Source organism: Labrus bergylta, chromosome 23, assembly GCF_963930695.1.
Source record: "Labrus bergylta chromosome 23, fLabBer1.1, whole genome shotgun sequence".
Classification (NCBI taxonomy): Eukaryota; Metazoa; Chordata; class Actinopteri; order Labriformes; family Labridae; genus Labrus; species Labrus bergylta.
Window position 1 is genome coordinate 15,761,546 of NC_089217.1, and position 16,682 is coordinate 15,778,227.

Below are 16,682 nucleotides of genomic sequence, written 5' to 3' on the forward strand. Positions count from 1 at the left end.
CCAGGATTGGGTGGCTCCCTTAAGCTCAATATTATCACAATGATTTAGAGACAAAAAAATATCCTCTCCTGTTCAGTTTTTACCCATAGAAGACATGAGAAATAAAGCCCACAAGTTTATTTCTGCTGTAAAATGGGCGCTCTAACATGGGACCTAAAATGATTCCTTGGCTATTAGAGCAAGCCTCAAGTGAACACTTGAAGAACTGCAGCTTTTTGCACTCCTGCGTTGGCTTCAATGACATTTTGACATATTTCTCCACCTCATCACCAGAGGCTGTCACTTGGAACTAGCAAAACTTCTCTACATGGCAGTGCGTTGTGGGGGTACATAATATGTTACCATATACCATCACAGAAACATTTTCTGTGGAGAGTTTGAAAAGGAAATGTGATGGACACACAGACCCTGAAGAAATCTATTAGCATAGTATAATGAGTGTTATAGTCTGCTTAAGAGCGCAGGTTAGTGGTAATCGATATGTTACTTCACCCTGTCTTCAGAACAAACCCCCCTTTCACACTTCCCATGATCTTTTTTCTTAACCATACAAAGTAGTTTTAATGCGATTATCTCACTAAATGAATCAGATGTTCAAATAGTTTTCTGTTTTGTCTCTCAGGTACAACATAACATCGAAAGACACTTTCTTTGACAACGCCACCCGGGGCAGAATAGTATGTTTTCATTCAGATTTTTTCTTGGTTTGCTGTTTTGTCTTCGATTAGCATGTACCTCCAGTCTCATATTTTTACATCTTTCTCAGGTATATGAGATCCTGAGAAGAACAGTGTGTGTACGGAGCTGCCAAACCATAGGTGAGGAAACCACACAGTGCATGAAGCCTTAACCAGCCCTGTACATTCATCACATTGACATGTTCACTTTGACTTGGTCAGTGATTAAATGAACGACACATGGACCCATATCTAATATTCCTGCTGTAGGCATAGGCTACTGACAAATGATGATGATTTTTCCGTTATGTTGTGCCTTGTCTAAAATCGTGCAAATATAATTGATGACTTTATCCACCTGTGTAGGCAAGCAGCAGTATTACCTTCCTCTCCCATCCCCTGCAGGTCCTGATCGAAACTGATTTTTCTGTGGCCTTTTTTTCCTGTTATTGTAGAAACAGGACAGTGGCACCATGGATTGCTGTCTAATTGTTGTAAATAATGTTTAGTAATTTATAAATGTAGTTATAGATAACTAAACCACTAGACTGATATACTTACGTTTTAGCTTATAACAATCTGTGTTCAGGCAACAGAACAATGAAAGGCAAATATTGCACAAAAAAGGGAACTTTAGGGTAGTTTAAAATAGTGATGTTGCTATGGCGACCACATTTAAATAAACGACTAATGTAAAGATGAGAGAACACTCAGAGAACAGTCTTAGTACAGCACGAATGATTTCCTGATGATTTGCCAAGTTTTCCTGTATCGTCCTGAAGCACAATTGCCCCCCCCCCCCCATAGATTTAGGGTTAGGGTCTGCACTCACACTGCTACATGACAAACCGGGCCTAAGCACAGTTACCTCTTGCAACCGATATAACGTCGCAATAAAACACTGGTAAGTCTTTACATGATCATGAAGGGTGCTTAGTTTACAAGACAGACTTAAAAAAAACAAAATTAAAAAAGGGACAAGCCGTCTAGTCCGTGTCCGCACACCAGAGAGCCACACAGGGACCAAGTCTGCAACTGTATTGACTTTGTGGCTTATTTGGAGACATTACAGCTGTAACACTCCAGGATTTCTTGAAAATGGACAGCTATACACATTTAGTGCTCGTGCATGAACTGTACCGTGCTGCAGCACACCCCTTCCAAGCGTGCCAGGGCCAAGGAAGTGTACCATGCTTGAGCACTGAACGAAGCACTCACACTAATCTAACGAACTGGACTTTGAGAGAGAAGTGTGCTTAAGCTGGTACGGATTGCCTAGTGTGAGTGCGCCCTCAAAACGGTCTGTGGGTAAACAGTATAATTTGGTTTGACGCCTTCTATCCTCCCTGCAGGTAAACATTCACATGCCGTGCTAAATGTAGAGACGCATTGCTGCCGTCAATATGCCAGTAAAACCTGGCACAGCCAACAACTTTATCTCCATTTCTAGATCGAAACTCTGAAAAACCAGAGCATGATATGCTTTCCGTTCACTGTGCTTGTTTACCTCTGAGTAGTAGAGCGGGGAGAGCAGGTCTATTAACCTGAGCTACAGCCGGTCTATGGCTACATCCCAGGCATGTGGCGCTTGGATTTTTGAATGGGGATGCGAAGGGAAATGGAGTTCAGTGGGTAAAACAAAGAAGGAGTGCAACGATTGGATAATTGGATGAGTCCAGCATCTTTTAACCCTGATTTGTCTGGGATTGATTCGGTCCCAATAGGCTGTTACTAGAAAGTGGCTCTGCTCATTAACACTTTCTAGATCTGCTGATTTTCACTGAGACGATAAGCAAAACTATTAGCTTACTGCAGCAGCCGTGTCATTGGTTTGTGACTTTTTTAAACAGGACTCTATTGAGATAGCAAAAGCGACTTGTAAGACTCTGTATATACATGAAACCTAAAAAATAATTGTGTAAAGAGGACTTGAAGAATAACTCCAATGACGTCTGCCAGTCACTGGGATTCCAAGACTTCCAGCACATTCTACATTTAGCTTATTGGATCGCACCTCAGTGGTTATAGTACATCGGTAGATTTTAATGACATGCAAATAACAGCGACACCCATTTTATTCTCAGTGTCCTCCATATGTCTCTTTGGCGTCCCCATCATAGCAGAAGGTCTCAGCCAGCGGGTAGTGATGGAGCTGCAGGGAGGGAAGGGGAGAAAAAATAGACATGCATCTATTTAACCTCTATTTCCTCTTCATGTTTGGTGTTCAAATTTGGTCACACACACACACATACACACACAGACACAATCACACAACCCACACTCCGCTGCCCTCCTCCATCTCCTCTACAAGTGGGTCATATTTCCTGGGTCAGGCCGAGATTGAAGCAGGGGCCTCTGGGAGTTGAGGTTGTTTCTAGCTGGTCGAGAGAGCATTCATGCGTTTGAATGATATGTGAGCTTGGTGGTGAGTTTCAGTAATAGCACAGCTCATCATTGCATGGTCCCCCCAGTCCCCCCTTTGAGGCCCTAATCATAGATTGATTGATCACTTGGATGAAAAGTGGGCGAGCTGTGTGCTGATGTTTTCTGACATTCACAGTTCAGGCCATCACTTTCCACATTCAATTTATTTAAAGACTGAAAGGGGGTGCACACTTAACCCAACCCAGGTATGCCTTAAAGCTGCTCTTATCTTTCTGTTTCCTTTTGTACTGATGCTTTCGTGAAGCACTTTGAATCGCCTTGTTTCTGAAATGTGCTGTATAAATACAATTGCCTTTTCTTGCCTTAAAACGAAATGCAGATTTCAAATGGTGCGGTTCAAAACAACAGTGCCAAAGTGTCCTTGAACAAAGCACTGAATCCGAAATGAATCTGAAATTCAAATAACTCAATAACTTCACAAAGGACAGAGGGGTTCACTACAGGAGCCCTGAGAGAGGTTGTTTGGTCACAAGCACAGTGAAGGAAACAATTTCTATCTGAGGGAATTAATTGAGAAAATTGATCTACATACCTTTTTTCCCTCACTTACCTCACTAATGGCTTTCTTAGTGTGATGAAACAGAAGCTGGATAAATTACAGAGGCTGGTCTTTTACAGAGCCTTTCACTTATATCACACCTCTTCAAACCATTGGGTATAAGCTCTCCCCTAAATTCCAGCGTCTTGATTCTTGCTGCTTCGATTACTGTTTAAAAAGTAACAAATAAAGTCAACACACGATGACTTTGCCCCGGTGGAAACTGATGAATGATTTTCATAATTGGCTTTAAGGGAAGATTTTGAATGACAAGGCAGGAAGAGAAACGCTTCTGAACAACTTAAAAAAATGCTCAAATAGAGTTTGTCTTATGACTCTGCTCTCTCTCTATTCTCGTTTCAGGCATCAGCACATTAATAGCTAAAGGTGTTTACGATGCTGCCTTCCCTCTTCATGATGTAAGTTTAAGAGCTCCTATTGGTTTGACTTCTTTTATGGCAAGTGACACTCAGTGCTGCATGTTGTTATTTCTCAATGTCATTTTTTGATTTCTGTAACAGGGGTGGGCTGATACCTTGGAATTGTTTTCTTGTAGCTGGTTGCCAAAATAATGACAGGAGGAAAAATCTTTGTTTTCTGCAGCTGACCCATGATATTCTCTAATTATGTATCAAAGTAAAAGCACATTGGAACAAAGCTCTCAGAACTGTCAGTGCTCTAATAAACTGTGTATGCATGTTCACAAGATACCTTAAAAAAATACAAGTAAAGGGAGCTACAGCACATCAATCCATTTTCTGTATCAATCAAGTTTTTTTTGTCTCTGCAGGGATTTTAGAACGATTGTTTGTGTCAGAATATATTCAGTTTATTTTACAGTCTGGGTTTGGGTCTGTGTCCACAGATGAAGCTTATTTTCAATACATAACCAGTTCAGCGTTTTCAGCATTCAGCGCCCAGATCGGAAAAACACCCTTACAATACGGCTCCACTAGTTCAGACGACGGGTAGCATCTTGATGCTTTCTTTTCATTTCCTATGGAGATCCGGATAGGCAGTCGCGCAATGCATTATGGGATAGGGTCTCGCCGAGTTCTGAGAGGGGCTCCGGGGCGCTCGCTGGACAAGAATAGGCTAGAGCTCTATTCTATGCAAATGAGTCCTGCAACTGCCTGGACCAGCCCTGTATTCATCCAATCAGGTGCATTCATTGAGGCTACTTCACCTATTGCGTAACCTACAGCAAAAAGGAGGGAAAACCAAATAGATGAAGTTAGCAGAAGTTAGATTACGTAAAATAAAAACAATGAGGAGCACTCTGAAGCTGAGGTTGTGGACGCTGCCAGCGCAAGAAGAGCCATCTGTGGACACAGGCATTCAGTGTATTTCTGAATGTGTGAATGAGTTAAGTCTGGTTCTTTAAAGATTTCAGTCTTTATGCCTTTATTCTTCCTTTTCTTCCTCTCTTCTTGCTCCTCAGGGTGACTACAAGGTGATCGGACACGTTGAGGAGAAGACTGACAGACAGGTAGGTGTCTTACCTTAATCTCTCCTGCTCCTCTTGCTCGTCTTCTACATAAAGGGGAGCAGCTTTCTGATAATATTAAAATACAATACGATACTTTACAACATGATACCATATGTTGCAATGCGATACGACAGAATTGGATACAATATGATACAAGGCCATATAATGTGATGGGACGCGATGCGAAATGACATGATACCAGTCCCTGCTCCATAATATGAAAGTGACCACGCTCTCATTCAATAAAGTGTTCTATATTTGAACAACCTCTGTTTTTTGAAGTCTAGCTCTTAAACTTCCAGCAGCTGAAAAGCAAAGAAACCTTCCCATTTTTAAACAATGGATTCATCTGTTTGTCTTTCTGAGATTGTTCCCTCTTCCCGTCTGTCTAACACCATCACAGATTGGAGTTTAAGTTAAACAAATATTTCTCCGAGCTGCACAGAAAATCTTTGCCTGACTTGAATTTCAAAGAACGAAGCAAAACAAAATCTGCAAACAAAGAACTGCGTTTTAAATAGACCAGAAATGCTCTCGATATTGACGTGATATTTTATTAATCCAGAAGATGTTCTGTGGGGAGAATCAAGAGCACAAGGTTTCATAAAACCCTTTTCATCCTTTTTCTCTTGGCTTCAGAATAAAACTCAAACTGCAGTTGTTTGGCTTTGTCCGCCGAGGTTTACCTCGACCAATCAGATTATTTCTGCCTCCAGATCGGCTCTTAGGATTGTTGTTGTTTGCAACGACTGGTAAACACACAGCACAACAACAAACACCCACAGTGACTCTCAGTGCGTCTTTCCCTGTTTGTTTTCAGGTCCTGCATGAAGAGTGGGCCAGATACTCAGCCTTTTACAAGTACCAGCCCATCGATCTCGTCAGGTAACGTAACTTCACTAACTTTGGCCTGCTTACACCTTGTATAAACATTTGTCCTGAGTAATCCAAGTACGGTCACTTACACCTTGCGTTGGAACAAATGTCCAGGCGTCTCGGCAGTGGTCACTAGTGATCTGATAAAACCTCTCTAAACTCAAATAGCTTGGAGGACAACAGAGGGAGAGTGTCGCCATGTGCAGCACAGACCACCTCTGATTTATTTTATTTGTAAAGGGACCATGCATTTTTTTTCAGGGTAGATTATTTACCCAAGACCTAAATTTAGACCCTGGCTCTTTCAGTTAAATAGTTGTAAAATTATATATAACATGGGCTTCGTAAATTTGTAATTAATTTAGATATTTGAATGTAAAAGTTGTCATAAAATTATAAATACTATACCTTTAAGGGTGTAGGATTTATCACCTTATCATAATCCTTTTTTACAAACATTTTTGACGCTTTTTGTCGATTAACGGCCGTAAATGGAAGTGGTTTTAAGCTGTTAGTCTGTTCAAACACTCCATTAGGAAGCTCAGCCTGAGGAATGAAAACCTCAATACAACTCTCAACTCCTCCTCTTCTATTTAAGGCTTTCATTTGACCCCAGCATTAGGATCCTCACACCTGTGTTACATGCTCTTTAATTCTCAACACTCTGCCTCTGCCAGGACCATGAACTTCTCCGTCACTTTCACTGACTAATCCCTGACCTCTGACCCCACAGGAAGTACTTTGGGGAGAAGATCGGCCTGTACTTTGCGTGGCTCGGTGTTTACACACAGCTGCTGATACCCGCCTCCATCGTGGGAATCATTGTGTTCGGCTACGGCGTGGCGACAGTGGATACCAACATACCCAGGTACGACAAAGTGCAGCGCTGCTTCACTCATTTCTGTCAAATCCTGCCTTAATGTTGAAGTGAATTTGTTTGTTTCAGCCTGGGTCTATTCTGTGTTCACATTTTGGTGTAAGTTTTGGAAGTTGATACTTAAAAAAAATAACCTTAAAGGCTGCAATATAGTTCCTGGGCAACCAACTGATCAAAGTCTTGTTTTTGTCTCTGAGACGTTCATGTTGTTGTTGACAATATTTACACAATGATTGCTATAGAAATAAACCTTTGTATGAAGGTAATTACTCTTGTATTTACCGTCACAGTCATGGAATGGCTCCCTTATAACGACCAAATTTTGTTGACAAAGTTAGTTAAGTGGCAGAACATTGGACATGTTGGCCCACTGCTAGCCTTGACCCGGCCGTTTGTATTGTTGTATATTTGTTGTTTAAAGGGTCGGTCTGGAATCTATACAAAGGAATAACACAAACACAAAGAAACACTTGTTGCAGAGGTAAAACAGCAACTCACAGTATGCATCGATGCGCTTCTCATATTCTGATACATATGTACCGATACTGATTCCAATAATGTTTAACCACAACTCATCTTGTTGTTGTTGGTTTTATGTGAAAGGTCACACAAAACTGTAGTAAACATTTCTTGTTCAAAGAGCGACAAAATGAATACAATTTAAACTATTCCAAAGAAATAGATTTGACATTTGTCTTTAAACAGTCTTTAAAAGAATCTTGTGCTTTCCATGGCAAAACTAGCAGAGATTAGTGGATGTGCTTCTGCCCAGCCATTCGCCCTGAAAGATAACTTGAAGCCACCACAGCCTGTCTGAGCAGCTACTGGCTTCAGATGTGTACTTGAGCAATTCAAAAACATTTTGAAATAAATAGTTATTTACACGAGATCTGAGATACTTTGCTCCTGAGATCAATAAGAGAAGAGTGAAAGTATTTGCTGACAGAACTTAAGATGGTGGAAAGACTCCCTCAGATCTGAAATGTGCCCTGATTTGTACTTTTGAAGTTGCTAAGCGACCAATACACCGTAGTGTATCAAAATACCAACATTAGCTTTTTCCTCCTACAACAATTTAAACGTATGCAGACGCACGCTTAAACACACACAGAGTAGACGGGGATCACCCAGATACCTGCTGCAGCTGGCTTCAGTCAGGGGTGTGTGGGAAGAACACAGAAGGTTCGGTGTGTGTGCGTGTGTGTGTGTGTGTGTGTGTGTGCGTGTGTGTGTGTGTGCGTGCGTGCGTGCGTGTGTCACGAGGCAAATAGTTGATAATTCAGCCTACACTGACTATGAAACGTCAGAGAAGAGTAGTTTGTAGTGTGGGTTTGTGTTCCATTCATTTGTAATAGTGAAACGTTTGTCTGGATCATGAATTTGCGGCCTGAATTTCAAAGCTTCTTCCAAAGGTGCCACTGTGTTAGTCGGTCACACTCTGCGACTTAAGTCCTGGTTTCCTCCCCTCTCAGTCAGGAGATGTGTGACGAGAGTCTCAACTTCACCATGTGTCCTCTGTGTGACGGAGCCTGCGACTTCTGGCACCTCAGCACCGCCTGTGGAACCGCCCGAGCCTCACACCTCTTCGACAACCCCGCCACCGTCTTCTTCGCCATCTTCATGTCTCTGTGGGGTGAGTTTACAAGCGCTCGCGAGTGCATATGCGTGTGCGAGTGTGTGAACCGAGATGGCTGGAAAGCTAATTTGCTAACTAATACCTTTTTGCCTTCTTCACCTCGTGTGCCAACGGACAAAACGGTCAAGTGTGTATGGTTAAAAAAAAGCAGAAAATACAGCCACAGATGAAGCTACTCATGTGACCCTCATGTCAAGATGCTTTGTGTGTTACAGTAAGACTTGAAAAGTCATCTAGCTGTCAGTGGATCAGGAGATGATGCAGATTATTACGACTTCCTTCAACTTCCTGTGTTTTTCTTTTTGCAGCGGTGCTCTTCCTCGAGCACTGGAAGCGGCGTCAGATCAGTTTGAGCTTCAGTTGGGATCTTACAGGCATCGAGGACGATGAGGTATATTCACTGTTTACATCTGCACACACACACACAGACACACACACACACACACACACACACACACACACACACACCGAACCTGCTGTGTTCTTCCCACACACCCCTGACTGAAGCCAACTGCAGCAGGTATCTGTGTGTGTTTAAGGTTGCGTCTGCTCTAATGCCTGTGTGTCTATGTCCATGTTTCAGAAATATACACACAGGACACACCCGGCAGATCAAATGGAGGGACGCTTTGCGAGCTACTTCGGGCTGACAACTCGAGCGGCACTGATTTCACTGACATGCGTCATTATCCACAATTACCTGATAAACACATCCTCCCACTTTGCCACTCTATTTAAGCTCCAAGACTCCCGGTCTCCCTCCTCTGCTCTGTCATTGCCAGCTCCAGTACTGAGCTCTTACTGTACTTTCAGTCCCAACACCACCCCAGCATCCACCTGTAGGACAACTTATTTCAAATGTCAAATAAATCGATGAGAGGAGGGATTAGGTCAGAGTCTAAACCAAAAACACAAACTTTCTGCTGCTGCAATAAATATTTTAAACCGTTATGAACCCGTGTTGTCTGGCTGAACCAGAGATTGGCATAAGGCAAATTACTTTCTTCACAATTGTACAATTAAAGTGTTATTTCAAGACAGACAGAAATGTACCATATTCCCATTTCTCTGCAGGAACATCCCAGGCCGAGATACGAGACCATCCTGCTGCAGAAGAGGCAGAGGAAACAGAAACATAAGAAAAAGAAGAAGAAGAAGAATGAGGTAGGGAAGATGACACACCTCTGTTGTTTATGTGCATACAGCCTGCCAACTCATACGTGTAATCAGATATGAACTTCCATTCTCTTAGCTGGACCTCACCGTCAACAACACTAACGGGAAGGTATTTAACAGTGAAAGTTATTCATTTATTAAATAACACGCTCAGCCAAAAGGACAGTGATCAGCTTTTCAATACACTCTAAACAGTATGTTCCCATCATGCACTCTGAGGATTAGTGGGATGGGGAAACTCCTCCACTTGTCTACGTCATCAAATTTGGATTCAAGCGGCTCTTATGATGGTTCCTGATAGTTTAGTTTCTGAAGCGTGCAGCAGATATTGTAGTCTGAAAATGTAATGATTGAGAATGATCTAGATTCTTTTTGTAAATTGGGTCAACCACATCGAGTCCTGTTGGCCCAAATACACGTTTTTCTGCAGCGACAGATGGCTCTCTGCCTCGGCCCAGGAGAAGTAGGGACTGAATCACACAACACAGGATCACCCGATATCTGACCTGGGGATAAATTTAGGAAAGTTGAAAGATCCAACTGGTGTTTCTTTTAAGTAGAGGGAAAGTGTCAACATACGCCATCTGCTGGCTGTGTTTCAAGATGAGAAGGCAACCTAAAACTGTCAAAGTATGTGCATCGTCTGTGAGCCAACGACAGGTAAAAGACCCAAAAATGTGTTTTTTATAAAAGTCATCCAAACAGAAAAACTGAACCTTTTAAAAAAAACAAAAAAACAGAGCGATAAGGTGTGAGGTATTGTCTGTAAGAATGGGAGAAAAATAGGAAAACTTTAATCTTGACTATCCGTAATTGGGCCAGAAAAACTGTAGAGCCTCTTTCTTCCTGCATCTCCCTCCATCTTTCAAAGCCCAACACAGTTTCAGTGGTTGGCTGTTCATCATGAGTCTGGTTCTGTTCCAGGGTTCTGCCTCTTAAAGGAAGTTTTTTCTTGCCACTGTAACTTTGCTTAATGTTGCTTATGGTGCTCATGATGGATTAATGTAGGGTCTTTATAAATGATTTAACAAAGAGTAAAGGTCTAGACCTGCTCTTTTTGTAAAGTGTCTTGAGATAACATTTGTTATGAAGTAGCACTGTGCACATAAAGATTGATTGATTGAAGCTAAGCTAAGCTAAGCTATGCAATGACTGCATTTAGCTTTGATAAGTTAAATAAATGGTGATGTTACCTCTAGGTTAATTCAAATTAAAATATGGCACTTCTTAGCCTTTGGTTGGACACTAAGAAAGACTGACAGAATTAGTACAAAAAATGTCAGTTTATCTTGTCCTCATGGGTGGACCATGGGATGCAACAATTCTCCTCTCACATGCTAATGTGTTGTGTTTAAGCTAGCTACAGGCTAGAGGGTTAGGCCTGGGTATTTCCCACAACCTCACGATACGATTTAATCATGATTCAGAGGCTCCGTTCTCTATTCCCGTCCCTTGTAGGCAGAGGTTGGTTGTGCATATTGCAGGACTCATGTACACCTCCCAACACCATGGGGTTTACAAAAATCCAAAATCCTCCTGAATATTTGCTTTGAGTTCTGCTGGCGGTGCAGAGTTTCTAATGCATGCTTGTTTGTTTTGATTTGTTTTGTGCCTTGCATCATGTAGTTTTGCTTCTTTTGCCGCCTGTTGGGTAAATTATGAAACTGCACCATAGGTAATGTTTCTTTCAAAACTGCCGTCACAGCTTTGCGGCTGTATTGATTCTCTAAGTTTGTCAGAAAATTCTGAGCACGTCTTAAAGCGTGAATACATTGACTGAAATGTAGAAAATGTATTTCTGCAATGTAGACAGTATCTTCAGTTGACCCCAAGTTATAGACCCTTTTTAAAGTATTTCATCTCAAATACCAATCATAATTCAGTCGACTCGACCTGTACATTTAAATGGACCATCAGTACTCTCTGTTTTGATGATGGCAGCTTTACGTGAAAAAATCGTGACTGGAGATCTGTCCTCTCCTCTCCGTCTTCTGCCTGCTCCATTTTTCAGAAAATGTGTGCTCAAACAGGCCGTTTGGAGATTTTCCCTTCATGACATCACAAAGGGCAGTAACCCCTCCCCCAGGTGGGTGACACTCCCACAGCTAGGTGTTTGTTCTGCCCTCTGAGTCTGCCTTCTCACTGTAAACAATAGGACATGGAGTGAGAAAGCCCGAGACACCAATCCCTACCAGAGAGGGGCGTGGTCAGACACAGCTCATTTACATATTTAAAGGTACAGACACAGAAACAGCCTGTTCTGAACAGGGTTGAAATAGAGGGGTTTATAGGCATGATCAAATACAGGATCAGCAAAAAACATCTATCTCATGATTAATAGTAGTATTTAAAACACTTGGAGTCACAATACCAAATAATCTTAAGTTTTGACAACCTTAGTCTGTACTAGTCTAATTGTGAATATGTTTTTTTTTTTTTACACTTTTATGCATGAATGTGGTTTCTGTCTTTATTTGTGTGATTGTGTGTGTGTTTTTTCTGTCCCTCTGTTTTGTAGCCAGAGAAGCCGGAGGACGGGACAGTGACAGGGAAGGACAGATGGAGACAGAAACTGCTGTCTACTATGGCTGCAGCAATACCGGTAACCCCTCCTCCCCTCCTCCCCTTCCTCTTCTTCTCCCCTTCTTTTTCCTCTTTCACCTCCACTTCCTCCTCTCTTCTTCCTTTTCCCTCTACACTTCCTTTACTTTCTCCTCTGTCTCAGGTTCCCTTTCCTGCCTCTTTTTCCCTCCTGCAGGCTACAGTCTATCTGTTCTTCTCTTCCTGTCTCATCCTCTGGCTCCTACAGTCTCAACTCCTCAGGTATTTGTCTGTGCAACTTTTTTTGGCTTCTTTTTTCAAATTTTAAACAAGATGTCTGATGCTCATGGCGAAAAAATTATCTTTGAATAATCTTTTGAATCTCTCTGTGAAACTAAAACCAAACTTTTTAGAGTCTGTTGCCAACAGGAAGTTGACCCTAAATTACCTTTCATATCAGTACCCACATTTATTGTCCTGTGGGCACTTGTCTGAGGAAGGATTTGCTTTCTAAATGAAATATTTTCAGCGACTATTTTCTAAGAAGTTCTTTGACAATTATGTAACAATAAACAACACCAGCCAATGTTGGAACAAGTGCCACTTTTTTTTCAGTGATGGACATCTCAGTTTTGGAAATAATCTTCTCGGTTGTTCTCAAATTAAAGTTGGCCATCGGAAGCTGTTTGGAGACGTTTAATCTGAGCTGAAACAATCGTTGCCAGCATTGAGGGAACAGAATGTTTCTACCTTCAGCAGAACTGGAGACAAACCTGTTTTTTAGACAAATACCGCCAGCGTGAACAAAAACAGAGGCAGTGTTTCTGCAAACCCCAGCAGGTGGAGTGTTTTTGTTCCAAAACAGAGTTAAAAACTGAGTCCACAAAGCCAGACCTTCAGTAAGCAGAGTGAGGAAATGGAACCATTAAGTGTTTTCTTGTAAGTATGTGACCACCCTGCCACTAGGCACTGGGAGTCTTTGGCTTGCTGCTTTCGACCTCCATCACAATCTATGAGCTGGGTCAAGTTAGTATCATTAGACAGACAACTGAAGTGTGTGAGGATATATTAGACATACATATACAAAAAACAAATTCTACATTACACAAACTCTTTAAACCAGTTGGTGAAGGAATGACAAAAAAACAGAGGAAGAAATGCACTACTACATGCTCTGTCAAACCCCTGCAGATGACCCAAAACCCAGCAGTATGACTGGTCTTCAACCTTCAAGCACATGTCACTCCACTGTTCATATCGCTCCACTGGTTCTGCTGCACTTACAAAAACGACTCCTCCTCCTTATCTAAGCTCTCTCATCCAGCTCTACACTCCCTCCCGCCCACTACGCTCTGCCAATGAAAGGTGTCAGGTCCAACCTTCACAACAGGGTCCTAAGATGCTGACTAGACTCTTCTCCTCTGTCGCCCCCTGGTGGTAGAACATGCTTCCAAACTCCATTTGATCCACAAGTTCCTTTGCCCCTTTAAGAAAAAACTAAAGACCCAGCACTCAACTCTAATCTACTCACTAAATTATATTATGATGATTTAGATGATGACGCTATTTAGGATGGATTCGATGCTGATTCTTTTAAGAACAGCTGTCAATGTTGTGCTTTGCCTCTGTGCACTGACTGTCAGCATCTGAGTACAATCGGACTCAAAGCTGTTTGTTTTTACATTTTGACGTTGTTTCCTATTTTTTTAGATCTTTGCTTGTGTTGTTCTTACTCTCTGATGTACGTTGCTTTGGATAAAAGCGTCTGCTAAGTGAATTGTTGAATTGAGCCGCTAGTAAGCTTGGGTTTGTTGGTGATGCTGAGTGTATGTGTGAGAGAAAACTGGAATGCACGTACATCTGACTTCAACCTCCATCTGTGACAGTTTTCTACTGACAATGCTCTGACTCGATTTCATAAATCTTAATGAAATATAACTTAACTAAAATCCTTTTAATCCAATGTTATAGTTTGTCTATTACCATTAAGAACATTCACAGGTGTAGTGAAAAACTTTAATAACATCTTTTTGTGATGGCTTACTGGCTGATATGCTCGTCTGCAGCATCTAAATGGAACTGAGCCGCCGTCATTTCATAAAGTGATTCTTCACACCTGTTCCTTTTCTGCAAAGACAGGTCAATATGTCTGCCATGAAAATGAGTTTGAATGGTCGAGGCTCTGTTTCTGCACCTGCTGCTCAGCAAGATGATAACTTCAAGATCTGTGGGGCTAATTAAAAAAGACAAAGTCTTCAGAGGAAACGAAGAGAAAAAACAACAACAATGAGAGGCCGAGAAATAAACAGAGGGAGACTCGGAGGAGGAGAGGAGGGAAGGAGAGAAACAGAGGGAGGGAGGCTGAGTGGGAGTCAGGCAAGCTGGGCAGGAAGCCAGGGGTAAGATTAGTGAATGTCGCTATGGTGACAGAGAACTCTCTCTCTCTCTCTCTCTCTCTCTCTCTCTCTCACTCTATCTGTTTCTCTCTATCTGTCACACACACACACACACACACACACACACACACACACACACACACACACACAGTGATATGTGCTAAAGGGTCAAATGTAAACACTTGAAGTGGTTATTTCTCTATTGTTACAACAGGTACAAAAAATCCCTGATGAATTATCAACAAATTCCAATAAAACTGCTGATGTGCAGTGATCACATAGTCTTTATATTTAATATGTACACAGTGTACAAACCATGAACCATTAACATAATGGCATTATGTTACACTCTGAAGGTGCCAAAACACGATACGACAGGTATATAGACCTTTATTGTCACTTTTTAGTTTATTAACCAACAATCAGTGATGTCATGGTTCTCTGTCTGGCCCAGTTTTTAAAAATTATTTATTTATAACTTTATTAATAAGACAGGATACATGATTGACAGAAAGACAGGGGTTACATATTTGAAAAAACAGTCCAATGCGGATATTTGACAGCAATATTTCCAGAATATAAGATCCTTCGTCCATGAAGAGCTTGGCTAGGGGACAAGAGAAAAGAATCAGTCAGTATACAGAATAAGGATGTTAGCAAAGAATAAAGACAAACATGAAGATCCTGAGTAGTACAGTTAAGTGTTATGAAGCATTTTCAAAAAACACCTTCACACTTTTAGAAAATAACTGTGAGTTTCATCTGCTAAAACAAATATGTTCCATCTTAGAAAAGCACTTAATTCAGCTACTTCCAGAAACACAGGGATGCTGCAGAATTCCATTTTCACATTTTTAGCTGCAGCCGAGCCGACTTCAAGAAGCTGTTATTGACGGAGGGGAAAGGGCCCTGTCTTGTCAGTGCAGACAAATATTCTTTGTCAAGACTCTTTAAATTGTGTCTTCATCAGGAGCCGTCAGTGTTAATAGTGAGAGACGTGCTCTTTAATCTTCTGACAGAGCGGGGATGCCGGAGTCAGTCAGTCAGAGTTGGAAGTGCTGAGAGAGAAATGGTCTTTATACCGATGTCATAACTAAGCAAAGAAAATATGCTGAATATCCAGAAGAGCAGAAGAGAAAGTTCAGTCCATGATGGATGGATGATGCCATCTGTGTGTGTGTGTGTGTGTGTGTGTGTGTGTGTGTGTGTGTGTGTGGATAAATGTTGTGGTTGGTTGTTTTGTTGAATATTTTTCATGTTGTTTCCTATAGCTCATTTGATCAGAGAATTATAATGCAGAAAGTTTTGGTTTACTAGAGGACAATAAATGTGAAGAAACGGACAGAAAGAGAGAGAGAGTGAGTGAGTGAGAGAATACGATCAACCGAGGGAGCGAGTAAAATGGAGAAATTTCAAATTGTGTGTCAGCCTCTGTTACCTTTGTTGGGCTTCTCTCAATGGAGGTAACACGCCAAATATAACACCTGACCCATTTACTACTACCTTTTCCTCTGATGGCTATCCCCACCAACCACACACACACACACACACACACACACACACACACACACACACACACACACACACACACACACACACACACACACACACACACACACACACACACACACACACACACACACACACACACCTCGACTCTGAAGGTCTTTTTGTCCTTCAATAAGTCAATCCCTCGGGTTCATCAACCTGATAGAATAAAAGCCTGAATAAAAGGCTCTGTGGTACCTTGCTGAAAATGAAGGCTTTGGCCCAAAAAGTAGTTCCTGAAGGCACACATGCAAGCACCTGCTTATATAGAAGGACTTTTAAAGCAGTAGAACACCAGCAGGACTCTGAGGTCGGACAGAAACAGGGAAAAGGGCTTTTTGGTATTTCGCACACACTCAGAATGTGTTGCAGAGTGACTTGAAACTCAAAGAGCTGGTTTCTTCAAACATTTTAAAATCTAAAATGAAAGACTTAGAAGCAGATTCTGTAGCATGACGATGCTTTTAGCATGAACTTTTGACT

The 16,682-nt window shown here is 41.6% G+C and overlaps 1 protein-coding gene across 4 annotated transcripts in view; it reads left to right on the forward strand.

Moving 5' to 3' along the window:
- ano2b (anoctamin 2b) overlaps positions 1–16,682 on the forward strand; it is a 90,432-nt gene that overhangs the window by 30,954 nt on the left and 42,796 nt on the right. The window contains exons 7-17 of one of the 4 annotated variants that reach the window (XM_065951423.1): positions 623–677; positions 767–818; positions 4,024–4,079; positions 5,102–5,149; positions 5,970–6,034; positions 6,759–6,893; positions 8,375–8,535; positions 8,847–8,929; positions 9,613–9,702; positions 9,791–9,823; positions 12,233–12,316. In XM_065951423.1, coding sequence (XP_065807495.1) covers positions 623–677; positions 767–818; positions 4,024–4,079; positions 5,102–5,149; positions 5,970–6,034; positions 6,759–6,893; positions 8,375–8,535; positions 8,847–8,929; positions 9,613–9,702; positions 9,791–9,823; positions 12,233–12,316 — 862 coding nt within the window. The remainder of the gene's footprint in view (positions 1–622; positions 678–766; positions 819–4,023; positions 4,080–5,101; positions 5,150–5,969; positions 6,035–6,758; positions 6,894–8,374; positions 8,536–8,846; positions 8,930–9,612; positions 9,703–9,790; positions 9,824–12,232; positions 12,317–16,682) is intronic. The other 3 variants (XM_065951424.1, XM_065951425.1, XM_029280902.2) reach the window with 3 other exon arrangements.